Source organism: Falco cherrug, chromosome 12 (assembly GCF_023634085.1).
Source record: "Falco cherrug isolate bFalChe1 chromosome 12, bFalChe1.pri, whole genome shotgun sequence".
Taxonomy (NCBI): Eukaryota; Metazoa; Chordata; class Aves; order Falconiformes; family Falconidae; genus Falco; species Falco cherrug.
Genome location: NC_073708.1, coordinates 19183693 through 19210491, shown reverse-complemented (window position 1 = coordinate 19210491; position 26799 = coordinate 19183693). Strand labels below are relative to the sequence as shown.

Sequence of the window (26799 nt, the reverse complement as noted above, 5' to 3'; positions counted from 1 at the left end):
AGATGCATTGCTGTCCTCTGGACACCTCCCACTTTGTCCGGAAAGTCCAACCTGGTGTTCCTGGATGTCCAAGCCACTGTAAAGCAAAACAAGATACCTGCCCCACCATGCTGCTGGTGCAATCATCCCATCAACATATCTCGGAAAACGACTTGTGCTTCTTTGCTTGCAACAGCCCAACACTAGTGTTTTATATCCAGTTTGCCACCCAGTATTTTTCACTGGTTTTTGTGATAGCCTTTTCTGGTTTTGCACTTGATTCTTCTTCCAAATGCAAGGCTTTCCTCACTATTTCATTAGCCTCATCTGAACCACGTGCCCAAAGCCATTGGGATGACAGCACAGGCAGGAATATCAGGCAGGTGAAGAGATGTGTATTGGGGAGGGAAAGGGCTGCATGAAAATATGATGATGGGAACAGAAAAAGCAGAGTGTGATGGAAAGGAACTAAAAATCAGAAACAGAATAAGAAATAGAAAAAGAAAACCTACAGAAGAAATGAAAAATCTGTCATGGGAAAGAAGAAAGAGAAGGAAATGAACAAAAGAAAAAGGTACAGAGAATGATGCTGAAAATAATGTAGAAGAATTACACAGAGATCCTTGAAAGAACAATGCAGGCAAGAAGGGAAACATGAAGTCTTACAGAACAAGAACTTTGTCCATTTTTAAGCTGTTATCAATCAACTTCAACCTGAATGAATGTTTATATCTAACAAGCAGCTGTTAGCTAGCCCTGACCTGCCCTGGGTAGTAAAATGAGCCCTAACAGTAAGATGTATTGAATGCTTTTCAAAGCTGCAGGACAGAGATGTGAATCATAGCTCAGAATGCAATATTTTAATTCTTGCCAAGAGAGGACAGAAAGTGGCCTGGAAATGTCCTTTACTATCAGCCTTGAAAAAAATAAACTTAGCCACTCTCAGATCTCCACAAGCCACTGGAGAACACTGTTCTCCCAGATGAAAGCTCAGGTGGTCCTTCCTTTTCTTTATTAAAAGAACAAACTTCTGGGGGGTATTTTCTCTAGACAATATGGCAAAATTACTGACAGCAAAGGCTCAAAGATAAGACCTCTGTACGTACAGTAAAATGTAAAGATATCTGTGCAAGTCAGTACTCAGGATTAGCAGGCACCCATACCCTTCAGGAGCAGGGATTGCCCAAGCAGTGCGATATTTGGTGGCTAAGAAGAGTGCTGAAAGCTAACAGTGCAGATGGGGTACTAACAGGCTGCACAGATGCTATTCAGTGTAAACATCGGAGAGGCCAAGAATTTCTCAAAACTCTTTCTCTGGGTTTTTTTGGGCCTTATTTTCGCTGTAAACTGAAAGGCAACTGCATTCAACTTTCTCCAGGGAAAGCCAAAGAGGTCTGCAACAGCAGTAGTGCTTGGAATCTGTGGCCGTAATCTCATATAACAGGAGGAACCCTCAGGAGAGATGCATAGCTGATTCAAGGCCTGTGTGCATCACAGAGCACCTTAAATAAGGTTTCTTATGAGTTTTATGCAATGTCAAATGCACTTTGATAGCCTGTGTACAGATGTTATCCCCTCCCATGCAGATACACGCAGTAGGCTGACCCTAAAGGAGCAGCAATGTGTGCACAGCAAAGGTGAATGCTGTACCTTGCCTCCAATAAACACCTTGTGTCTTTGCCTTTTGGTTTTTCAGTTGGGTTGGGTTTTTTTGTTTGTTTGTATGTTTGTTGGGGTTTTTTTTGGTTTGTGGGTTTTAGTTGGTTGGGTTTTTTTGGTTTGGTTGGTTGGTTTTTTTGCCATTTTGAAGCTGTTCTTTGGCTCTGGACAGCCCCTCCATGCACTACTTGGACTTCTCCACTACAGGACAACCTGAAGCTGCTCTTCACAGGAGGCAACTCACCTGGCTGGGTAGTTTGTGCAGCCTTTGAGGGTGCTGTGCACTGGGTGGACTTGCTCTGATGCTGTTGGTTGATGTACCCCTCACTTCTCCTTCCACATGTGGACAAAGGAAGGAACAATTAAACACCAGCCTTTCCCAGGTCTTATGTAGTACACTCCTTTCACCCCTGACTTGCAACTGCTGCTCCATTAGGCGGCATTTTGTCTCTCATACTTAGCAATCTTATGCCTCGCTCACCATCCCAGACTTCACCTCTTCCCCAAGATTGCCAGTGCTGAAGGTCTGTGCAACATCACTTGTTGCTGTAAAGAATTAGCTGGGGAGTCACCTCTGCAAGCTTTGCAGCAAAGGTGTATTAAAAGCAGTCACAGAGTCACTGAGGGGGTTCCCAAAGCATTGCTCAGTAAAATGGGAAAAAGTTTAGAAGACAAAAGAACTAATTTTCCTAGGCAAGCAATGCTGCAACTCTGAGGGGAGCTGGTAGATATTTAAAGCCCAATGGGGAAGTGACTAAAAGACCTTCAGCAGTCAGAAGAAAGGAGCACTCAGCAAACACTGGTGGTTTCATTCCCTCCTGTTTTAGCTTCAGCATCCTGCTTATAGGATTCAGGCTTTGAGGTGCCACATTAACCATACCAAAGCATCATCCCTGTGGATTGACAGTAAGACTCACACACATCCTTAGCTCAAAACACACAGCAGCAGTCCCAAAGTCAACATTTCCACACTTACTAGCACTATCCCTGGGATTTCCTATTCAGTCTGAGCCTTCTGCAGTAACTCGCAGCAGCTCCTGTTCCTGTTTCAAGGACACATTCACTTATAGGCACGCATGGTACCACACCATAGTGCTGAAGGAGAATGTAAAATTAGATAACACAATCCTGATAAGATACAGTTTTATAGAGGTTACAGTTTTCTAACTGGAAACCAGCCCTCTTATTTTTATTTCCCCCCTCACTAATATTTAAAAAAAAAAATCTCCCTGCTCCCAGCCATTGGCTTTTTTATTTCAGTGAAACATACTCACTATTTTCAAATTCAGAACTCAAGTCAATTTAGGCAGATCCATTAGGCCACAAACCCCTCTAAAGCTCTGGCCCCATGGCCTGGGGAGCGACTCAAGGCTCCTTCCGAGCCGATGCTCCACGTGGGCCCTTCCTGCCCCTTTTGTCACCACCTCCGTGGGGCAGGCACATGCTGTGGCTGTTAATTAACCCACAGTGCAGATTTGCACCCCCTCAGCTAGTGCAGGCGGGATGAGCAGCAGGAGTGGCAGCCCCTGGCACTGGCATTGCGCCGATCCCCTCCGAAGCGCAGCGGCAGGAGGGGCGCACCAGGTCCCCAGCCATGGCGGCTGCCCGAGGAGGAGAGGGGCCCGCTCGCCAGCCAGGCCAGCATCCCACTGGACCTCAGTGCCATGTTAACCATTGCCAGGGGGACGAAGGCAGCCCAAACCTGCAGCTGCCTGCCCTTGCCGAGAGCTTAATCATTTTTAAGCTGGGAGAATGAATGCCATGACCTGCAATTATTCACCTTTTGTGTTGTTAGCTACGGCTCTCTGTGCTGTGCCAAATCACATGGTTTCAGACCGGTTCAGTGGTTGGAACCTTATCAACAGCCCCATCTTCCCACCCCTCTGCCTGCCCTCCCTCTACACCACCCTGTCACCCCCCTGCCCAGCCTCCAGAGAGGGGCTTCAAGTGGCTGGGCAGGATCAGCGCAACACGGAAAAGCCCCCCGGGATGGTGAGGGAGCCCTCAGGGCTGGCACGTGGCCAGTGGGCACCAAACAATGATGCCACCAAGGCGCTGGGCCGTCCCGGCAGGCGCCGGGTGAGGGGGGGCCCTGGGAGCACCATGTACCATGCAGGGAATATGCTGTGCCACCCCCTGGAGTGGCTCCTGCCAGCCGTCCCACAGCAGCACCAAGCGTACTAGGGCTGCTGGGGAAAGAGAAAGAAAAAAAACCCGCACACCAAAAATACACCATACCTGACAGTGGACTGTTGTTGCTGCCACCAGTAAGAGCCCAGGCCCCAGCACAACCCCGTCCTGCCTCTGGTTTTAGCCCTAAAGCATGCATTTCTCCAGCGCATTATTTACACACCCCCGGTCTTGGTCAGGGAGATGCCTGTGCAGTGCCAGGAGAGCCACCGGTGCTGCCGCCGTGTCTTCCAGCTGTGGTGGGACCAGGAGCTGCAGGGCACCGCTCCCCTCTGTGCCTCCGCCTGGGGCGGACCCAGCCCCAAGAGCAGCTGGTGGCCATCACAGCATCACCCCATCCCTGGTGGGCTCTGCTCGGGAGAAGTCCTCGCCTCAGTGGTTTTCCAGGCAGGCTGAAGGACCAGTGGGTGCTGAGCCTGTGGGCACAGAGGTATTGGAGCAGGGATGGGGCGCCCGAGCCCCCTGCAACGCGCAGACACAGCCCTGCAGAACCTCTGGCTGTTTCCTCGTGGCAGGCCAAGGCTGTGGGGCTCCCTAGGGACACACAATCCATTAGGCAATGCTTGTTAATAGGAACACCTGCCTTCAAGAAGTCTTCAGAACTACTCAATTAATATAAACAATGTTTCATTTAATTTGTTGTCCCAATTATCACTCATATTTAAGCGCGCTATTCACTATGGAATTGTAATTTTCACTTCTAATGATACACAGGACTTAGTTCAGGACATCTCTTGCTTCACGAGCTATGCTTATAATTTCCCTTTCAATTTGACATGAAGTCACTGGGCTTGTACAGAAGCTAGGAGATGGGCTTGGCCCAAGTGATTCCTTTTTACCCTGTGTGAAGCAGTCCGGTCGTAGGTGCTGTCTCCCAGGGTTGGGGAACAGCCACACAGAATGCTGAGGCCAGATTTACACAGAGGGTTATTATATATTTGTACATGAGTTGTAAACAAGAACGTAACATTGTTTAAACCAGGAATAAACAAATAATTGTACTTATAGATGCGTCCCACCTCCCTCCTATGCAGGAGTAAAAATCCAGAGGTGCTATAAATAGCAATATTCCTAAAATCACATCCAAAGAAAGTTTTATTGTTACAAAACTTGGCTTATCTTCAGTGGTATCAGGGTTTAGTACTTTTTGAAGAAGACTAAATAAGACCTTTGACAGCTGCTACTGTCAGACAGTGGTATTTCTGCTGCTGGAACCATGGCATTTAACAGATGGAAAAGCAGATAACGTAATAATATAGCATTCACAAGTAACATTTCAGAAGCGGTAGTCACGGTCTTTAAATAAGACTGAGCAAAGCAGAGCGGAGACAACTTTGCTCCTGGATCAAAGCAAGCTCCAGCTGCTTCAACTTTGACAATGTCAAAAATGTTCCTTAAAAACTACAGGGACAAAAATTTAACTCCCCATAACTGGAAAGATGCGTTGGTGCCTGCGGGCTCTCCAGGGAGAGCAGTGGTGCAAAGACCCTGCAGGAGGGTTAGGAACTGGCCGCAGCACGCTGACTGACTGGGACCACCAGGACTCCTCCAGAGGCCACCCTCCAGCTCTCCTCCTCTCTTCCAAAACATGGCAGGGATTGTAAGGAGCTCCCAGCTGAGCCCAAGGTCCTCATCCTCCCAGCAACGTCTCCCACTTTAACCTATGCAGAAGAGAGGTAAACAGAAAGTGAGCAGAATACAGCAGTGCCACCCCCTCACAGAGAACATTTTTAGTTCACCATTCATGAAGACAACACATCACAAGAGCATTGCTTGTCCCCCAGCCAGACATGGAGACCAAATAAAGCACTAGCAAAAACCCACTTTGCTGGACTGGGTGAGGCACCTGTTGTGTCATCTTTGGCATGTTGATATGAATACATGCTGGATCCAGCTTGCCTTATGAAATAATAGCTCACTCAATCTTCATTATGGGACTAAATGAATCAAGAGCCCTTCAGGGCAGCTCCTGATGGAGCCTGTTGCTGCCATTTGTATCAAATCAGTCACTATCGGCCCACAGGAAATTATCGTAGCAAGTCAAAATACTCGGCGTGACTGCCGCAGGGGAGGACAAACTGCTCATACCAAATCCAAGTGTTATCGCTTCCCTGGCACCTCTCCTAATCAACATTTGTCTTTATTTGCTGAAAGCTCTTTGCGCTTCAACTCTGAAGCTCGCGTTGCTGCTGCAAAAGGTGAGGAGGGACAGAGGCCAAGAGAAGAGGGGACAGAGAGAAGTGAATTGCCGTCCACCAGGGACTCCTGTCTGGCAACCCTCAGCAAGTCATTCGGGCTTAAATCCCTTGAGATATTGAGGTGTCATCTCTTACTACTCCTTTAAGCTTCCTACCCTCGTCTCTGGGTGCTGAATGCCAATGCCTGGTCCTGCTGCCCCTGAGCGTGGCCGCTGAGGCTCTGAACACCCGCAGCACCACTGGGATGGCCCACTCCCGCTCAGATGAAAAGGCCTCACAACCACAGCTGTTAGCTGAACAGCCCAATGAAGAGACAATAGCATCAGGTTTAGTTAGAGGAGCAGCCACACAGGGAATCTCCCGTGACCATCTGCTTCCCCTGAGGCTCCCTCAGGTAGATCAGTCTGTGATCTCTGGCACATTTGAACCACTCCCACCGGACACAAAGGTCTCAGGATTCACACACAGAAGCAAATCCTCAAGCTGCTTTGCAAAACCTCTGAAATTTGGCCATCACGAAGTGAAGAGACCATGCACAAGCCAGGCAAGCATGGGAGCCTGATTTTCCTTCATTTATAACCGTGTGTTTACAGGTGGACTCACAGCTCTTCGCTACCCATCCTGCTACCTTTTGGAGAAACACAAGCCTTATTCACACTCCTGCAGAGAGTCAAACCTACTTCACCTCAATAATTCCTTAATGATCTTGTTGGCTATAAAATGGGATAAAGATAGCAGATTCCAGTATTTTCCTGGCACTGACTAGGTGAGATGAGTAGAGACACAGTAGTGGTGGGATATCAGGGTCCTAGGGGGTTGCTGCAAAGCAGCTTTGGGGATTGACTTCATCCTCCCCCAGGGAGCCCTCACCTACGCACAGGCAAGCAAAAAATTGCATCCATGACTTACACAGCTTGAACCAGAGAACCGTTTATCCTGATTGCTGAATGGAATGAGGCATGTGCAGCTGTATTGCTTTTTGCCTGCTTAGTGCCTCACAGTTCTGAAATCATCACTTTCAGTAAAACTTCCTGAGAGGAAGAGATCTAAAGATATTGCCACACCAACAGGTTTTGGGGAAAGTTGGGTAGAGGAGAGTCTGCTCTCGCCTCCACCAGAGGAAGGACCATGGGGGGTTCCCCAGATGCCACTGGGGAAAGGGGGCACAAAGACTTGCCAGAAAGTCTCCAGCCAGAGCTCACGCCATGTTCAGCAGAAGTTCCTCTGTTCTCGGGCTTTCATTTGTTTCTGTGAATCAGCAAAGCTCCTGGTGCCCATGGAGACAGAAATGTGGGGTGGAGCTTTGCTGGGGGAAGGGGTTCAGGAGATCACCCTCCAGCCCTGATCTCCCGTGCTGGGAAGGAGCTGAATGCGTGTGGCAGCTTTGCTCCAGTTCAGAGAAGAAATCAATTAGAGAACAGTTTTCTTCAGTTCTGCAGTTCAGAGAACTCACCAGTTAACCATCTAGGACTCCCAACTCAAGTTCCAATTGTGAAAATCAGTCATAAGCTTAGGATCTATTTTAATTTTGCTGAAGTATTATTCTCCAATGTTTTTAACTAATATATGCAAACATAATATTTTTTTTCATTGTTGTTATTCTGACCTTTCAAAAACCCAAGACTAAAATCTCTGCTCAACCATATTTATTTCTTTTTGTGGCTCTCTGGTCTGTGAAATTGGAGGGTTGCTCTAGGACCCAATACTGCTGGAATTTATCTGTTTAGAGAAAACTGTGGTTTAATCTATGCTTTGAAGAACAAAGCAGTACACACAAAAAATTACATGGACTGTGCAAAGAGATTATAAAGGAGAAAATAGGCCAAAACTACATAGGGAAAATTTGGGATATAATCCAACATTGTACATCTGTGCTTATGGGTCCAAGTGTTTCCTCTTTAAAATCAACAGTTGTGCCTGCGAGGGAATGGTGTGCGAGAGCAGCCAGGCTGCCACAGCTGTGCCTCTTGGCGAAGGGGCAGTTCCCCATACAGCAGAAACTTACAGTCTGAAACGAGACGTTAAATGCCCTCATCTCACAAATGCCAAGACACCTGGGACTCCTTCCACAGAAAAAGGTCTACTGAAAGCAATGCAACTGCACAGAAAGTTAAAGCTAAGCATGTGGGTGAGCAGTTGTGAGTTCACGGTCTGTGGGCCCTTTATCCCTATAGGCACAAAACCTTAAGTTTCTAATTAAATTAACTCTTTCATACCTGTGGGAAAATCCCAGCCCAGTATCACAGAGTGTGCTGTACAAACAAATACACTGACATTCATAGCAATTGATGCATTAACTGGGATTTGAATAGAATCATTTAAGCATTAATAATATTTCCATCTCTGGAGGTCAAGCCTTTTCACTCTCATGCACTTTGACATCCATTAGTAACTGAACATATTTCTAATGGAAACCTAATTAAAGCCAACATACCAAGCATTTGTTTGCATGAATACAAATGGAAGCTGGAGATAAAATTCACCCTACAGTACTGAGACAGTCTAGCATATGCAAGAGAATCTTAACATTTAGGGTCAAGATAGTAGATATATATTCTTAACTATTACGTATACGAAATGTAATGCTGGGTGAGACCAACAACAATGCTTGCAGGCCAGTATCCCATCTCCTTCCACAGCAGCTTTAGGAGGAAAGCTAAAGAACCTCTCTAGATGAGCAGCACATCCCCAGGAGATCCCCTACCAAAACCCCAAGCAATTACTTGTGCTCAGAAACACAACTTCCTTGTTTTCATATATACCAAAGCAAGTCAGGTAAACTAAAGGTTAGAGAAGATAAGTATGCTTACCTACTCCTGGCCTACAGATATGCCAAATTGGGTTTGGGGTTTTTTTTGTTTATTTTGTCATGGCTTTTTTAGTGGGAATTTCTGTTCACTTGTTTTGGGGATTTTTTTTTAGAGAAGTTAGACCATATCTATAGTTTCAATGAAGTTAACATTTAAGTTAAAATACAGCTATTGATGACAACAGATTAATAAGTGATTTGAACTTATTCTGCATGTTAATTTTCTTACAGGGCTGTACATCAGGGTACTAAGTGCACGGCTGGGATACTAGTAAAGGCTAGTTCAGAAAAAACATCCTATTCCTAGCACAGTTGTCCATGGTAAACATAGCAGATGTTAGCCTGAAAATTATTTCAACACACACAGGAGACAATGCACGGATGCATATACAGACAGTTCAAAACAGCATACCTATGGGCTGCAAAATAGCACTTCTAAGTAGGTTGGAAGAAAACAGATGCTTCTGCCTGCTGCAGTGAAAGAACACTCTCAGTATTATAAAAAGATGTATAAAAGAAGCCCAGGGACCAATTACTACTTGAAAGATAAAGCAGGATGTTTCGAAGAATGGCTCAAAACATAGAAGTGTCTAACTCCTTATCTTCCGAGAGACCTTGGAGAGAGGGGGGAAGACCATCGTGACCTAATTCCTTGTTTCCAGATGGACTTTTTTACTTTCCCTCTGATAGAAGCATGCCTAGTCACTGCCAAATGTAGCATTCAAAGTGGACTGTATTTTACAAAGATTTCTAGAAAACAAATCATCTACAAGACTCTATATAATGAACAGAGGAAATAATAGAGCTGCTAGCTCACTACAAGTGGAAAATTTCTCTAGTTACTAGCAACATATATCACTCAGGGTTATTTTTCAGACCCCACTACAGTTCACCATATGGTCTCACAAATGGCTGCACCAGCATAAGGAGGGAGTGGGTGCAAGGGGGAAAGTAGGATTACTTCTTTCAAGTGATTTAAAACATTTTAATTCATTGGAATTATAGGCTAAGTTAAATAGCAGTATTTCCCTGCCACCTTCTTTTCAACATTTCCATATATTCTCACTTTTTGGCCCTAATCATGCAAGCTACAGTTGCTTTGGGCCAGACCAAAGGCTGACCCTGCACTGCAACTGCTAGGATAGTGGCCAATAGCCAGGAAAGAGCATAAGAAATATGACAAGTTTAAAACGACCCTTCCTCCACTAGCTTCCAATAACTAGTAGTTTAGAAACATTCATACAGAGTTCACAAAAAATGCGAAAGAGTCATAGAAGTATTGCTCCTATAGTTAACTGTTACTTAGAAGAAAGTTTTAGGGGGAGGTGGGGGAAGAGTATAAATATATATAAAATACAGATCTGGTGAGAGAAAGGCACCATCATTAACATAGCTGCAGTAGCTGTTGCCGTTCACAAATACATGCACAAGCTGTCATATGCACAAATACAGATGTATTTCACCAGTCTGCAGTAATTACTTAAAAAAAAAAACAACACAAAAAACACAACAAAAAAACCCCCAAAGAACAAAAAAACCCAGAAAACTATACTGAGGGAAAAGTAGTCATGGTAAGGCATCCCCAAAGCAGTGGAGAAGCCACACTTAAGAGCCGCTCAAGCTGTAGCGATTTGGCTGCTGTCCCAGAGGGACTCATCACCCACACCACCTAGGTCAAACTGACAGTACAGATACTAGAGAAACTTCTCTCCCACGCACACAGTTATTAAACAATGATCAGTCTAGCTGCTTATCCAGAAAGATTCAAAAGCTCTATCGTGTAAGATAAAACCCCATTGTTCCCGGCTTTTAGTAGTAATTCTCTGAAAAGCATCTCTAATGATTGTGACCACAGAGGCTTTACAGGAGAGCTAGCCGCAGAGGACAGACCTACATCTTTGCCCTGGGAAAAGCCGTGGAGCGTTTCTTCCTGGACACACTGATCAACTGGAAAAGCAACTTTGGTTCAGGAGACAAGCAGCTGGAGAGGGGAAAGGGAGGAGAATATCACAAAGGGTTTCAAACCGTAATTGCTGTAAAGATGTTGTGTTAGAAGTTAGTTTGCTACTTACTGCAGTGCAGCAGCCCCCAAGGCACTCTCGGACACAGAGAGGCCTCCAGCATCACCAGGAGCACGCAAAACCTTGCAACTATCCACCTTAATGGTAATTCTACCCTTGCCTCCCTCTGCCTCTTAAGAATTAACACCCTTGGATTTCTGTGGGTGTTCACCCTAAAGCCTTCACCAAAAGAACAAATTTCATCTCACCCATCAGTACGCTGGCATATGTAAATAGAGGCAGGCACATGCAAAGTCAACAGATACCAATATCTCTTATTCTGGGATATTAGTGAAAAGGGCAACAGAGAAACACTGTAGAACTTGCCTTCACCAACTGCACTTTGCTTTTTTGCCTTTTTTTTTTTTTTACCTAAGTACAAATAATGTTTTCCTTGAGACAAACTATTCTGATAAATGTTTATGGAGTTCAAAAAAAAAAAATCCCTGCTACACAAGTAGCTGGATGTTTAGACAATTTGATGTAGGAAACATTATACAGTCTCTGTTGTAGCAGTTTGTAGGAAAGTTTGATGCAAGATCAGTTTGCTGTTCCACTTGTGTCACATTGTAATTTATAGTAGTAGGCAATGAGGTAGCAGCTCTGAGGGAAGCATCATGCTGCAATAGAGGACATGTCACTGCAAATAATGCCATTCACAGAGCACCAGTTCGTCAGCTTTTGGAGGCTGGTTGGTTGGCTTTGTTAGGTTTTTTTTTTCTTCAGATGAGGCAACAAAAGGATTAAGAGTGCAGACCTCAAATTCTCCCACTTTCTTATAGCAGAATGATTTATAGCACCTCTCAGATCTTAATCCAGACCAGGAGTTCGCTGTATGAGATGCTCAATAAACAATGCAGTCCTTCACCTTTACAGGAGTCACCTCTTCCTGCTTACCTGGAAAAAACATCCACATGCAGCTATTTTGCAGCCCAAATGTCAAGCTCTGCAGGAGACCTAGTATTTTCTCCACTGCTGCAGATGTTCCAGATCTTCACCCAAGCTCTCTTCAGGGCCTGACTCAACCAAGTATTACACTGCCTAGTATTGCTAGTAAACACGAAAATTTTATTAAAACATCCCTCCCTCCACCAGCCCACCCCATGGTAACATGGAACAACGTTTCCCCATCTTCATTATTATCTGCAGTTCGATCGGGTTTAGCCTGGATGTATCTGTGGAAACAAGTAAAAGTAACAGCAGCCATTTACAGCTGACTTTAGTGACAGGTAATATTCAACCACCATCTGAATAGGAAACAAGTATTTTATTTTGAAGTAGCATTTTATTTCCCATTAGCTTTGTATTTGGAGCTTCTGCCTAGCTAACAGAAACGGCGCACTACAGGTAGGGACAGGAATGCTTGCATGCCGTGCCTCTGCAATGCCACCTGCATCGGGTTTGGCATGGCAAGGTTTGGTGGCAGGAGGGGCTGCAAGGGTGGCTTCTGTGAGAAGCTGCCAGAAGCTTCCACCATGTCCAATGGACCCAATGCCAGCTGGCTCTGAGATGGACCCACTGCTGGCCGAGGCCGAGCCCATCAGCAACAGTGGTAGCATCTTTGTGACAGCATATTAAAAAAGGGGAAAAGTTACTGCACAACAATTGCAGTGAAGAGAAGAGTAAAACTATGTGAGAGCAACAGCTCTGCAGACACCAGAGCCAGCACAGAGGGGTGGGGGGGCTCCAGGTGCTGGAGCAGAGATTCCCCCCAGCCCATGGTGAAGCCCCCAGTGAGGCAGGCTGTGCCCCTCGGCCCTCAGAGGTTCACAGTGGAGCAGATCCCACCTGCAGCCCAGGGAGGACCCCGTGCCGGAGCAGGGGGATGCCCGAAGGAGGCTGTGACCCCACGGGCAGCCTGTGCTGGAGCAGGGTCCTGGCAGGACCCATGGAGAGAGGAGCCCAGGCTGGAGCGGGTCTGCTGGCAGGGCTTGTGACCCCACGGGGGACCCACGCTGCAGCAGTCTGTTGCTGAAGGATTGAACCCTGTGGAAGGGATCAGTGCTGGAGCAGTTTGTGAAGGACTGCAGCCCACAGAAAGAAGTCACATTGGAGAATCTTGTGGAAAACTGTCTCCTGTGGGAGGGACCCCACACGGGAGCAGGGGAATTGCGAGGAGTCCTCTGCACTGTCCCTCTGCACTGCTTGGCAGGGGAGGAGGAAGAGAAAATTGGGACTGAAGCCTGGGAAGAAGGGATGGGTTGGGGGGAAGGTGTTTTTAAGATTTTATTTCTCATTATCCTACTCTGATTTGACTGGTAATAAATTAATTTAATTTTCCTCAAGTCGAGCCTGTTTTGCACATGATAGTAATCGGTGAATGATCTCTCCCTGTCCTTATCTCAACCCACAATGCTTTCAATATATTTTCCCTCCCCTGTCCAGCTGAGGAGGAGGACTGACAGAACAGCTTTGGTGGGCACCTGGCATCCAGCCCCAGTCAACCCACCACACCGCTGGCTCTAGAAAGCACCACTCTACATACTTCACAGAAACACCAAAATAATGAAGTAGTATTTGCACAAGAAGATTGCATTATAATGGCAAAACGTGTAAACCTTTTTAGCATTACCCAAACGCAGCATCTACCTTGAATGTTAGGCCACGTGCCTACAAAGTAACTTGTGTTATGGGAGAGCTCCCTAAACAGGGGCTTGCTGTGTTTGTAAGCCAAGGCTCGCTGTGTAATCACCCAGCACCTTCTACAGAACTGCAACTTGGCCTTTGAGCCAAGTGCTGGCTCTGCTTTGACCAACACAGTCTGGATATCGACATGCAAGTTGCACCAGAGGAAGAATTTGCCTAAACCACAGCTGATCGTTATCTTTCAGACTCACACAACATGCTCTTGGTGTTGTTCTCTGACAATTCCGAGTGGCCAAAACTTCCAAAATTTTCCAGAGTGACCTCTGGTCATCATCACCTGCTTCAATACCAGGGATCAGACTTTCTAACACAAGTAACTCCTCCTGAAATTAAGATGGGTAGCAGGGAACTCACCGCTGTTGAAACCAGACAGCAGGAGCCAGGTTTTTAGAGTAGTAAGAAAATTACATTCCAATTTTTCATTGAAAAGTTTAAATTGAAAAACTTTACCCTAGGGCTTTAAATTGCCGGATGCTCCATCAGAGCATACTCCATAAGTAGAACTTCAGCTTTTGGGGCTGCGGCTGCATCGACACTAGACTTGGTTAGTCACAATGCTGAAAGCCCTTCATTGCTTGCTGTTCCTCACGTACCTTCTGGTAATATCAGCTTAAAAATCAGAGGCTAAACATAGTCCAGACAAGGTCAGACAATCAATGCACACTGTAATCTTGCAGGGGTTTAGGCTGGTTTCATGCTTTTCTCCTGTAAATTAATTTGTATTTACAATAGCTTGATTGAACCTGTATGTATGTATACTTAAACTTCCCTTAAAAATTTGCCCTCTTAAAACGGTGTTTTGGATTTCATTTCCCTCAGTGGCAGAGCAGCTGAATTGGGGTGAGCACACCCATCTGCTGTTATCTGGGGAAGTAAGAAATGAGCATAATGAACACAGCCACACCACTCTTCAGTTAACCCACCTCAACACCTGCCTGCACAACAGCAGCAGAGTGCACTGTATGTCCGTGCAGCTTCCACCCCACCATGGCAGTGATACTGGCTTTGCTGGGACATACTCACGCACACCGGTGTCAGGTCTGGGCTTCCCATCACAGCCAGGTTTCTGGCATAGTTTTAATAAACCATCAAATTACCTATTTTGAAAGCAAGATAAGGATGAGGAAGAGAGAAGGTAAGTGTGAAACATTTCATGAACTTAGTAAACCAAGAAAACAGGTCACAATTCTGTCCAACCAAGCCTATGATCCTCCTCAAGATGCACAGAAACTGTTCAAACCAGAAGTACTCAGTGAATGCCAAGCCTGCACAGTAAGGCAGGTTTATTCTCTCTGCAGGAGCTTAAGGAGGATCTTGCTACACTGCTTACATTTTGTTTCCACACACAAGAAGTCTCTGAGATGTATTTATTCCATTCATACAAAAAAACAATTTCATGTACTTAAAAGAAAAAAAAAAAAAGAGAAAAAGACGGCAGCACAGAAAGTTTTCTTCATTACAAAGCGTTTTTTCCATCAGGCAATTATTTATAAGAACTTTTGTTAACACTGGAGTTTAGACTCTGGAACAAAGTGGATATATTGTTTACTAGCTTTGCCAGTCAATCTTCTCTTACAAAACCTCTCCCTTCCCCCTCTCCTTTTCCAGCCAAGTCAGTCCCTTGAATAGCTCAGGAGTTTCCTTTGTCACCAAGATCTCCTTTTCCACAAATTGTCCCCTGAATAATGCCATCTTCAATGTAGTGCCCTGAGTTATCTGTGCTCCTGCAGAGAACTGTCGAGGGGATGCGCGATGAGCGCCTGTCCTGGGTCTTATCCTCAGAGGAGCAGCAAATCATCCTTTTCATGGTACCCCACATCTCGTCATCTTTGTATGAATAAATTATTGGATTCATGACAGAGTTCATCAGGGCCAGGAGAAGAAACCACCTTTTAACGTTCTGAATCCCACAGTAGGTGCAGTTCAGACCATCAAGCAGTAAGACAACCAGGCCAGGGGTCCAGCAGACAACAAAGGCACCTAGATATAGAGAGAAAAAAGAAAGAAAAAAAAGACTTCAAACTGCTGGAGATTTGGGGTGTTCTGCATCTTACAACATTATTTGGTTCATCACAATTCTACACAAAAATGATAAAAGCAGGAGAGGACAAAATTCTAATGACAGTAGCAAAATTCTGTCTACTGCTTCTCTTGCCAAGCCCTGAGCATGAGGCAGGGCAGCTCTCAGAAGGCTGCAGGGAGCAAGAACACAGCTGCTAACAGCATCAGCTCAAACACAAGTGGGAAAAGGCCATCGCAACAGCGATTCGCCCACGCTGATAAACAAACAAGAGCTCTGGAGCATTAACAAGTAGAGAACTGGTGCTCTGAGCACAGACTGCCTCTCTTCATCTTTCTCTCATGTGCTGGAGGAGAATCATAGAACCACAGAATCATTTAGTTTGGAAAAGACTTTTAAGATCATCAAGCCCAACTGGTAACCCTGGACTGCCAAGTCCATCACTAAACCCATGTCCCTAAGCACCGCATCTATGCATTTTTTAAACACCTCCAGAGAAGATGACTCCACCACGTCCCTGGGCAGCTTGCTCCAGTGCTTGATCACCCTTTCAGTGGAGAAATTTTTCCTAATATCCAATCTAAGGCTCCGCATCATAACTTAAGGCTGTTTCCTCTTGTCCTGTCACTTGTTATCTGGGGGAAGGGACCGACCCCCACCTGCCTGCAGCCTCCCCTCAGGGAGCTGTAGAGAGCAGTAAGGTGTCCCATCCCCCCTCCAGTCTCCTTCTCTCCAAACTAAAACAACCCCAGTTCCTTCAGCTGCTCCTCGTAAGACTTGTGTTCCAGAGCCTTCAGCAGCTTCATTGCCCTTCCCTGGACACGCTCCAGCACCTCAACATCCCTCTTGCAGTGAGGGGCCCAAGCTGCACACAGTGTTTGAGGTGCAGCCTCACCAGTGCTGAGCACCAGGGGCAACCACTGCCCTGATACCATGTGGCACATTTCTTCCACTGCCACAATACGATCCAAAGAAGAGACGAGTCTTCTGCCACACTCCAGATGACTCTGCAGAGCTATGGGCACACTGCCTAATTCACAGAACAAGAGTCATATAATTTGAACACGTCCTGGCTGCAAAACTCCACAGCTGGTGTAGGATGCCTGCCACTGCCTGCGACACACCAGCCCTGCCAGCCCCCCGGCCAGAGCAGCAGCCCACCCCTCTCCCCTGCTCCCCCCCCAGGCTGTGCACGCTGGATGCTTGAGCCCCAGCAACTCAGATCCAGGAAACAAACTCAGTTGTAACAGAAAAGAGAGAAAGAAACAAATAGATGAGTCAGCAAAGATGAACCAAGGGATGTAGCAGCCAGGGCAAAGAAATGAAGCAAAGAACAGAACAAAAAGGAAAAGAAAAAAAAAAAAGACAAAAAGGAGAAAGGATGAAGAAGTAAGAGTTTAGTGATAGGGGAACAAGAAAACTCTGCAAAAGAGGTATTTCCCCAAAACACATCAAGAAACCACAGGACAAGCCCAGGAGCAGCAGAGTTTTCCTTGTGTTTCAGCTGCGAGGCAGGAATAACAGCCACAGGGTGCTAATAAAAGCTGAAAGAGGCAGACAGACACCTCTCCCACCAGCCCTGTGCAAAAAAAAATACTTATTAAAGAAAGAAAGGGGGAATAAGAGAGATCTTAGAGTGAAGACAACATGAAAAAAGCAAAAAAGCCACAGCTTAGAAGGAAGTTCAATATTGCGCTTACATCCTTTCACGTTACTGTACATCCCCACCATACAGGCAGGGGCGTGGGCAGGACTGGTGGGGAGGGGGAACACCGTGACCAAACACAGCCTTGGCCATGAGCCTGGTGGGCCCCGAACTGCCCCGGCTGCCCTCCCACCTCCCCCGGCACCGCAGCCTGGCATGCCTCGCCTTCAGCCCGAGGAAGGAGTAGCCATATGCATGATAATACTAACTTAGCACAAGCCACAATTGCTGTCTGACATACAAAAATAGAAAATTACAACTCTGTACAACAGTCGGAGTTTCAACAACGCACTGAGGAAATTCCAATCATTTGTGACAGTAGTTTCCCCTTTTATGGGCTTAGAAAAAAATAATCAAACAAATAAGGATGATAGCAGCCACATGCTACAAAGCTCTCCTGGGGGTGTTGGTATCTGTTAATCAATTTTAGTAGGGAAAACAAGTCCAGCTCAGGGTTTTTTAAGCCACTGGTTTTCCCCTAACTGAGCTGTGCAAGCAAGCGGTGGGAGGGCAGCCTGGCTTATGGCAGGACCCAGGCAGTGCCGGCTGGAGCCAGGACTCGGCAGCACCTCAGGCATCCCATCCCATCCCATCGGCTGTGCTGTGCACACGGGTTGACCGCACGGCACCGGGCACTTCTCCTCATTGGGGATTTTAATGGATGCTGTGCCCATGTGATTGGCACGCCATAATGGTATATAAAGTGAATTCATGTGATTTAGTAAGCATTAGGATTGCTGCAAAATGTATCTAGGACAAGGTATTGCAGAGCTTGCTGCAAATCTGTGCTCCTGGAGTCCAGACAAAATCCAACCAACAGATAATGTTCCAGTCAATATTGAAGAGAACAGAAAAGCGAGACCATCTCCTTCAGGAACTGCATTTTCTACTCTTCTGTACCAAGATTTTTGTGATGCTGCTAAGTGCTGATTTCATGGTGTTAGTTTTGAGATACCGGTTAACATCAGTAACATTCCTCCATTGCCCACTGGCATCGGGAGCTGCAAGCTGCTACCACAATGCTTATTTTCTCTGGTCAGTCTCTATATTACACACAGATTTGCTCCAGCATGCTGAGTAAGCAGTTATGACACCAACTCTCATGGTCTATAATGGAGAAAATATTGTCCTGATTTATTGCCCTGGGGTTCACCAGCAAACCCTATCTGTTTTAACAAGCAGTGGAATTGGCCCACCCAAACAACAATACGGTGTCTAGCTGAGTGTCTCGGTAAGTATTTGGATGGAGAGCTTTCATTAGCCACCAAGGGTCATGGGCAAAGTCAGCAATACACCAGCTCCATGCAGAAATTAAGAGAGTGACAAACCCTCCTTAGAACAAGCACCGAAAGCATTTTGACCCCTTGTACCACAAAGCATGCAAAGTTCAACCATGCTTTCAGGGACATCAGCAGGAGAGGAAAGAGACCCCAGAACCACATTTAACAAAAGATACAGAAATCTCTCCTTCAAACAAAACCCCAAGATTGCAGGTAGGATTGCTCCATGAACTTCTAGCACATATCCCTGTCCACCTACACAGGCAAAACCCTAAAAGGTCTCAGTGGCAAAAGTAAGGGAAGATAAAAGACATCTGCAGACATCTCTCTGCACATTCCTCCTCCGGCACGACTGAAGACAAGGACAGGGAGCAGTGCAGACAGTGTCGGTTACTGCCTAATGCTTTCACAGGGTGTTGTTTCAACTCCATCAAAAATACATTTTGCTGTGTGTGGAGACAACACAAGCGATTCACACCCTGCTCTTAGCACTGCAGAGATGAAAGCAAGGCATGGCTCAGACTCTCAATCTTGCTCGGATTTTGCTATTTTTACCATGGAGCTTTCAAAGGGAACCATAGTTAAGCATAAATATATACCTTTGTCTTGGCACTTTGGTGATTTTCTTGTTTGCAGACTTTTTACCCCGTAGGAGCTCCTCTCATGACAAAGTGCCACACTCCAAAAGCAATTTTGTTTCTGGAACTCTCTAAAATTCACCGAAGTTATGTGAAATGTTGCCTGGATGCAACATGGATCAAAAGAACCGCTCTGAGCGTTCCCACCAGATTATGGGAGATCCGGTGTCACAACGCCTTGAGGTTAGTTTGAGGATGTTCCATTAGATTTAAACACGGGTTTTCTTGTAGGTTACATCATCTCTGCTTGAAAGTGAATTTCTGTGTACCTGGAAGCACTACTCATGCTTCAGCAGCACCACATCATAAAATTCTGCACATCAAAGCTGTCCCTAAGCATGCCAACACTGAGGTGAAAAAAAAAAAGGGGGGAGGGGGGAAAGAAGCACAGTAGCTTCCAGTTGCCTTTGCCACACCGTACACCCAAGTTAAAACAGCAAGTTACCAATTAAACTATAAATTCACTGAAACTGAAAATCATCCGCCCCAAAGCTGCTATTTCAGCAGAAATTGGACTTCTAAGTTCAGATGAGCTAACACATACATGCCACCTGAAAATCACGTACCCATGCAGCCACCCTCCTTCAAAGTTACAGTCAGAGGCTTAGCTAGGACCATGCCACGAGGTCAGCTAAGATGACTTCAGCCCCTTTTGCCAGGTTTCACATCTTCCCATTTCAACCAGATAGCTTCCTATGGTTTAGCATGCCAAAGGAAAAGCCTTGCTGCTATCCTGTGATGGACCACTTCAGGTGTCGCAGTAGAAAATGGCAGATGACAGGGACCTGAGTCCCAGCCTCTGGAAGGGGCCATCCAAGCCCAAAGGGTGGTGCAAGAAGCCTCCTGCAGCTGTGACCACCATGAATCCAGAGTCACACTGAAACCCAGATCCCCCCACCTCCTAGCTGTAAGAGCACAGAAGGAGAAGACCCAGCTAGGACAGCGATGTCTGTGGAGGGGCAGCCAGCCGCAGGTCTGGCCTCCCCAGGAAGGGGAGGGGTGCAGACAGGAGGAGCAGCGTGCCAGCACCACACAGCTACATGCAGCCGCCTTCCACACTGCAGCAGGATGTTGTCCTGAACCTCCTACGAAACTAACAAAGCACATTAACAAGAATTCTGGTTCTCATCATGCTTCATCCGGCAACAGAGCATCTTGGAATCGCTTTTAGTAAAGACCGTACCAGGCATGTGCCCCAAAGCACTTTCAGGTGTTTTGGAACAAACCATTAAAAATAACTGCCTTGGGCAAAATCCACATGCTGCATGTAGCTGTAGGTTGCTGCATCAGTGAATGTAAGCAGAATTGTGGAAGAATCACTTTGGTCACTTGGTGACTCGTTTGGTAACTGGAAAGCCCAGAAAACATACTATTCAGTTTCTAACACATTTTGCCGTGTGCTTGAATGGCTTAGCCAGAATACGCATTTCAAACTGTTTGAAAAAAATAAATTCTCATTCCTAGAAATAAACATTTATAAAAAGCCTCTCAGAGTCAAAATCTGGAGAACTGATATGAAGGTACATGCCAAGATCCACTTCCTCTGACACAGGAGTTTGGGGTAGATCCTGCACCCAGCAACACACGCACTAACTGGACTTCTTTGGAAGCAGGCTCTGTTTTGGTTTTGCTTTTGACTGACAGAGTAAATACACAAAATCATGATCTCTAAAGTAGCACTCAGGCTAAGTTGAATTTGCCTAGCCCAGTATACAGTATCATTAAATGCTTTGCCCGAATTATAGTTTAACCTGGTGGCTGAAAAGCCACGTTCTGCAAGTAAGAGAAAGCTAATGCTGGTCTTTAAATCAGCCCATAGCCCTAAGGCCCCTCTCCCTAGTAAAAGATAGAATAAGCTGAAAATGAAGTTTGAAGCGGGGTTTATGTCCACACAGCAGCACAGCTGTGGTAAGCACCGAAAACCTGCACAGGCTAAAGGACCACAAGGGATTAGTAAACAGTGGCCACGGTCACCGCCCTTCCAACTCCTACGCCAGCCACGCAGGTGTCCTGCCCAGCACGCAGACCACCTCTCTGCTCCGACCTGCAAACACGCACGGATGCCCTGACAGCTAACAATGTCATTCCAGCGCTCACTCAGCACCCTCCAAATTTGGCTTATACAAAACCAAAGCAATATTAACTATAAATATACATATAAATTAGGCATGACTATGTATCACGATTTATTTTCATGTGACTTCCCAGAAAGCAGCCTGCAGTTCTGCTTTCAATAGAAAGGCTCAGAGAATTGCTTTTTAAACATGCTTTTCTTTTTGTCTCTTTCCAATGCAGCAGTTAACAAAAGTCTACCCAATGCTTATGCATTAGGGCAAGATCATATTTGGAGCAATTCCATTTTCCTGCATGGATTTTCTCCTTCCAGGTGGATGGGTTAAGTTTCACTGCACAAGAGCTTCAGGCAGGGTGAAAGATCAAATCTTGTCCCTGCAAGTCAAGGGGGAAGGACAGGAACAACCACTACATTGTCTCTCTATAGGTGCCATAAAGTCAAGGAGGAAAAGAAAAGGACAGTTGGAAAGAGATTGAGAAGGGAAAGGCCCTGCCAGTGGACATGCCAATTGCAGAAGACACAGGAGTATAAGTGAGAACTTTGTACTTGCTTGAACCATCAATCCACTTTCTTTTCTGAGGTCAGGCACTGTAAAGTTTAACTGATCACAGCTTCTAAAGCATCGTAAAACATTATTTGGTAGACAAAGGCATTGTGTACTACAGCACTATTATTTCAGAAAGAAAGAAAAAAAAAGAAAAAATAAGAAGCAGGTACCAGACTGCAAACAGCATACATAGACCGTAAGGGGAAGAAAGTGTCCTCAGCCTGAACTTCCTACCATGGCAACTCCTACCTCCATGAAAAGTGGCACTTTTCTCCCAGAGCTCTCTAGCACTACCATGCTGCACAACTGTGTCCCAGGTATGCATAGACAACAGCTTTCCCAAAAACTCCAGCTTTTCCATGCTAGCTCACACAATATCAGAACAGTTGTCAGAGTGGTACGGCCTTATTTGTGGTTTTAGAGTCCCCAGCTCCACAAGCACCCCAGCGTACCCCCACTTCCACCCACACCGAGCTACACAAACCATGCTCATGCAGTGCCTGGCTTCCAGAAAACACTTTGCTCCGATTCAAGTCTTCCCAGGGAAAACTGACTGCTACAGCTAGTATTTTGTTCCAATGATCAATCATCCACTATGTGCATCTCTAATATAATAAACAGCTACATCACAACTAGCTGATGAGGTGATCTGAGATGCCCAAACATCATCAGTGTCTCTAGGGCAGAATCCAGGTCAAATCTCACGTTATGAGCTAGGGATCCAAGGCCATACTGTATCATCACTTGAAAGTATTTCGCACTGTGCAATCTTCACAGAATGAAAATTCATTTTCCCCTTACAAGACAAAATGTCCTGTCAATGTCACAGACCCACCAGGCATCCTCTCCTTTCACCAGGGAAGGTGCATTTCCAGGGAGAAGTCATTTGTATGTTTAGAAAACAGCCAAGAGGAAGAAGTGCAAAGAAAACTACCCACATCCAGCCATAGCGTTCATGGCCTTCTACAGATATTAAAGAATATTATTTTGAAAACATTCTGCTAGGCAGTTGTGAATCTTCACAAGGCTTTCTCCAAAGTGATTTTGTGTTCTGGCCCCACCCCCCAAAAAACCCTGCAGATAATTTTTCTTCTGCATGTTGACCAGTCCTCTACTTTGCATTTCTGGATGGTGCAACACTTATTTCACTATGTAAAGCAGAGCAAAGTCTAAATGCCTCCAGCACTTAAAAGTCTGGTGAGGGTGATTTTGTTTTCTTTTGGGTTTAGATGGTTAGGTTTGGGGGTTTTTGCTTTGTATTAAAACAAAGCCCAAAACAAGCAACAACAAACCAACAACTTATTCATTGGCACTGCCAGCCTTCCATACGATGGTTTGTAATCTCTTACCTAAGAGAGTCATGACAGTCTTCATAAGCTTCACAGGGGTTCTCCTGCGGCTAATGGATCCACTAGTGTGTGACGACAAGACATTAGTTTTCCTCTGAACATACATGTAGATTCTTATGTAAACCACCACCATAATGAAGAAGACAACTAGGTTTAAGACACTCCAGAACACCAGGTAACTTCTGCTGTAAATAGGTGCCAGGGATGAGCAGGCACTAATGTCACAGAGGCAGTTCCAACCCAGGGTAGGAACTGCACCCATGAAAATAGCAATGGCCCAAATGGATATAATTAAAAAAGTGACTCGCTTCTTCGTGAGATTACTGTGGATCTTCATCCGCATTATCGACATATGCCGCTCAACAGCTATGACGAGGAGATTCACCAGGGAAGCTGTCAGGCTGGTGTCCAGAAGACCCTGACGCAAAAACCAGCGGTTAACAGTTAATGTCTTAGACACTGGGCCAGTGTTGAACATCAAGAAGACGTAGGCTATTCCAGCAAAAAAGTCTGCAGCAGCTAAGTTGGCCAGGAGATAGTAAAAGGGAAAATGAAACCTCTTGTTCTTGACCACAGCTGCTATGACCAATGAATTTGAAATGAAAATGAAGAGGCAGAAAAATGTCCCAAAACACAGAACAACAATAAGCTGTGGCCCTGTCCACTCATCTACGGTGTCAGTGTTTGTCTTGTTATAGAAAAAGTCCATGCGCTTATCATAGTAGCATTCGTTCATCCTGGATTAAAGCCCCTGCATCCTAGGAAGGGTAGAAGGGAAAAAAGAAAGAAGGATTAAAATTCAACCACTGGTCCTTGCTTCAACCACCATACCTAACAGTTGTTGGGGTTTTTTTGGGGGTGGGGTGGGACAGGGATGCAAGAAGGTATATATCTGGAGGCCTTAAGTAAAAACTCATATTGTACAGAGTTAAGGCAGAAGGAGATATTCTGTCCACTGGAGGACTGCGGTGCACGATGCTTGGATGAATCATGGATTTTTAACAAGACTTACTTGCTTACAAAACCCCAGCACAGTCCCTTTGCACTAGCAGTCATACTGCACAGGCAACAAAGTGGAAATTAAGAGGTTAAAAGCAACTTTCTGGAGGTCACAAAGAGAATCTGAGCAACGGCCAAGCCATTCTTGCTCTGAAATCCTGCTTGAGCCACAGACCCATCATTATTTCCATTTCCTAAAGTATCCAGTCAGGACAGGGAAACATAAATCATAAATCTTCCACTTTACTGACTAAGCAATAAAATGCCTATTACTGGAAAAAATATTTTTTGGTTTTTCAATTATACATTAATAAATGTAAAAGTGTACGTATATAAGGTGCTACAGGAATATATATTCTGAGCACATGCTTGTTCCTTACTGCAGGATTTAAGTAAATGTCCTGAAAACGGAAAAAAATATTCTGTGTATTTGACTACTCTAAAGCCAGGGATTATTTTATTGGGCTGTCAACCAGAGCCCTGTGAGCACCACACAGTCCACTTATCTTCAAAACCAAAACACAGGTCCCTACCCAGGCACAGGACAGAGGAAGCCCCAGCAACAGCAGTAGTGCCGGGGCTTTTCCTTATACCCACTCGGCACTATTTTGGACACAGGGCTCTTAAACACGATGGAAGGGGAATCTGTGTTCCAAATTACATCACACCAGCTACTCTGAGGTCAATGTCAGCTGCCTTAGCAATTTTACTGCCTTTACTATGAACCAAACTGAACTTCAACTAATTTACACAGGCAGATCTGACACCAATTATTCATGCTGGCCAGACTCCAGGCAGGGTCTCTCAGCCTAGCAGGGAGAGTTTGTGTCTGATCATCACTAGCCCTCACGCTCTCCGTCAGTATCTACATAAGGGTTTTAACAACGACTTCATGAACAGATATTGTATACTTTTAGCAAAACCTAGGAACCCAACCATGGCACAAGATCCTAATCACGTTAGATATTATACAGAACAGCAAACCTGTGACTGACTGCAAGGACAGAGAGGAGGAAGTAGCAGGATACAAAGCTGCAAGAGAGGCAGCAGCACTAATAGCTTTTGTAAAGCACTTTGTGAGCCTCAGCCTGTCACGAGTGCCAGTGACGGACTGAATGAGGCTGAAAAGAAAAAATACACCTAGAAGTGGTTACAGGCAGAACCATACAAAAAAGTACAAGCTTTTCTGCTCTGCAGCTAAAATTGATCACAGATAAAGATCAGGTTCACTTAGTCTGTTATTACCCTGTGGTTACTTAACAGTTATATCTCATCACTCCAGGGACCGGGAAACTCATTAAGCAATTGCCAGCAAGCTGGCTAACAAGCCACATTTCTATTAAAGGTTCCTTCTGAGTTTTAAGAGAAAAAGGTTAATCTTCTGGCATATAAGTTACTGCATGAGAGAAATAACACAAATGGCATATTTGTATTATCTGATTTTAAACCAACTTGCACTATTCCATGATTAATATTTTTAAAGTTGGGGGGTTTTTTAATATTTCATTTTTCTGAATTTGCTCCATAGCCTTTTTTGCTTGGTTCCCACCCTACATCTAGTAGTCAACATGAAAGCAGGCCACTTGACATCGTTGACCATTTTATTACCCTCAAGAACCTAGGCAGCTACTTCTTTTATAGAATATTACTTAAAGCATCAAATTCAAGTACATAGTCAGAACTAAGAACAATTACTTAAGGATAAGAAGTGGAAGGAAACCAGGAAATCATCCCTTGTGCTGAAATATTACAGAGCACCCCTTCATCTATAAAAAAGCCTCAGCAACTCAGATCCACCGCAGAGAGTCACCCGGAATGCAGCGCCTGCCACTCCCTGTTCAGGGCAATATGGCAGAGTGGGGCAGTCGGCACATGCCCCGTTCTCACCTAGGAAGTACTCAACAAAAGTCAAATTCATTCTGCAAATACCCAGAAGTCACGGAGGAGCTGCAGACAACAGCTACTCGAGCAGCCAGGCGCGGGGACCACCACCAGCCGAGGTGGCTCTGCCCTCACCCACCGAGGCAGTACGGGACTTGCTGGGCTTGACATGAAGCTTTTACAGAACAGCCCAAATGCCTGCAAATAGAAGCAGCATTTTGGGCAAGAATGGCAGAGAAAAAAGAAAAAAAAAAAAGAAAAAAAATCTGTGAAAATTATAGGGAAGGTTTTCTGAACATGCTGTATCTTACTGTGTAATCATCTCAGCAGATGAAGCTCTTTTATTTGCAGCGACAGGAAAGATCTGCAGATACTTTTTGCATCTCATCTGGAGAACAAGCTTAAAAGAAATCCAAAATACCAACTATGAACCCTTTCTAAATACTTCAGCTTATTGAGATCCCATCCTCATTCAAAGTAGTAGCCCTCCCACCACCACAACAAAAAAAAAGTCATACACCCATAATTCTCCACTGAAATAATCACACTGCAAGCACTCACTGTCATACAGCAGAGCTCAAATGATTTTGACAAAGATGTCTTGAGATGTTGAGATAAGGCAGGAGGGAGCAGAAAAGCATCCAGCTGAGGTCTCAGAGTCCCAGGGCAGACTTTGGAGGTGTCCAAATGGAAGCTGCAGGATGGTAGCTGAACTGGAGCTAGTCTGCATCCCAGTCCTCCAGAGCAGAGATGTAGCACTTGGCT

The 26799-nt window shown here is 45.4% G+C and overlaps 1 protein-coding gene across 1 annotated transcript; it reads right to left on the bottom strand.

Moving 5' to 3' along the window:
- Nucleotides 1–14669: 14669 nt before the first annotated feature.
- Nucleotides 14670–26736, bottom strand: LPAR3 (lysophosphatidic acid receptor 3). Its single transcript, XM_005445511.4, has 3 exons — nucleotides 26596–26736; nucleotides 23155–23912; nucleotides 14670–15521 (listed from the first exon to the last, which is right to left on the bottom strand). Exons 2-3 carry the CDS (start codon nucleotides 23888–23890, stop codon nucleotides 15172–15174), a joined length of 1086 nt encoding a protein of 361 aa, XP_005445568.2. The 5' UTR covers nucleotides 23891–23912; nucleotides 26596–26736; the 3' UTR covers nucleotides 14670–15171.
- Nucleotides 26737–26799: the final 63 nt, after the last annotated feature.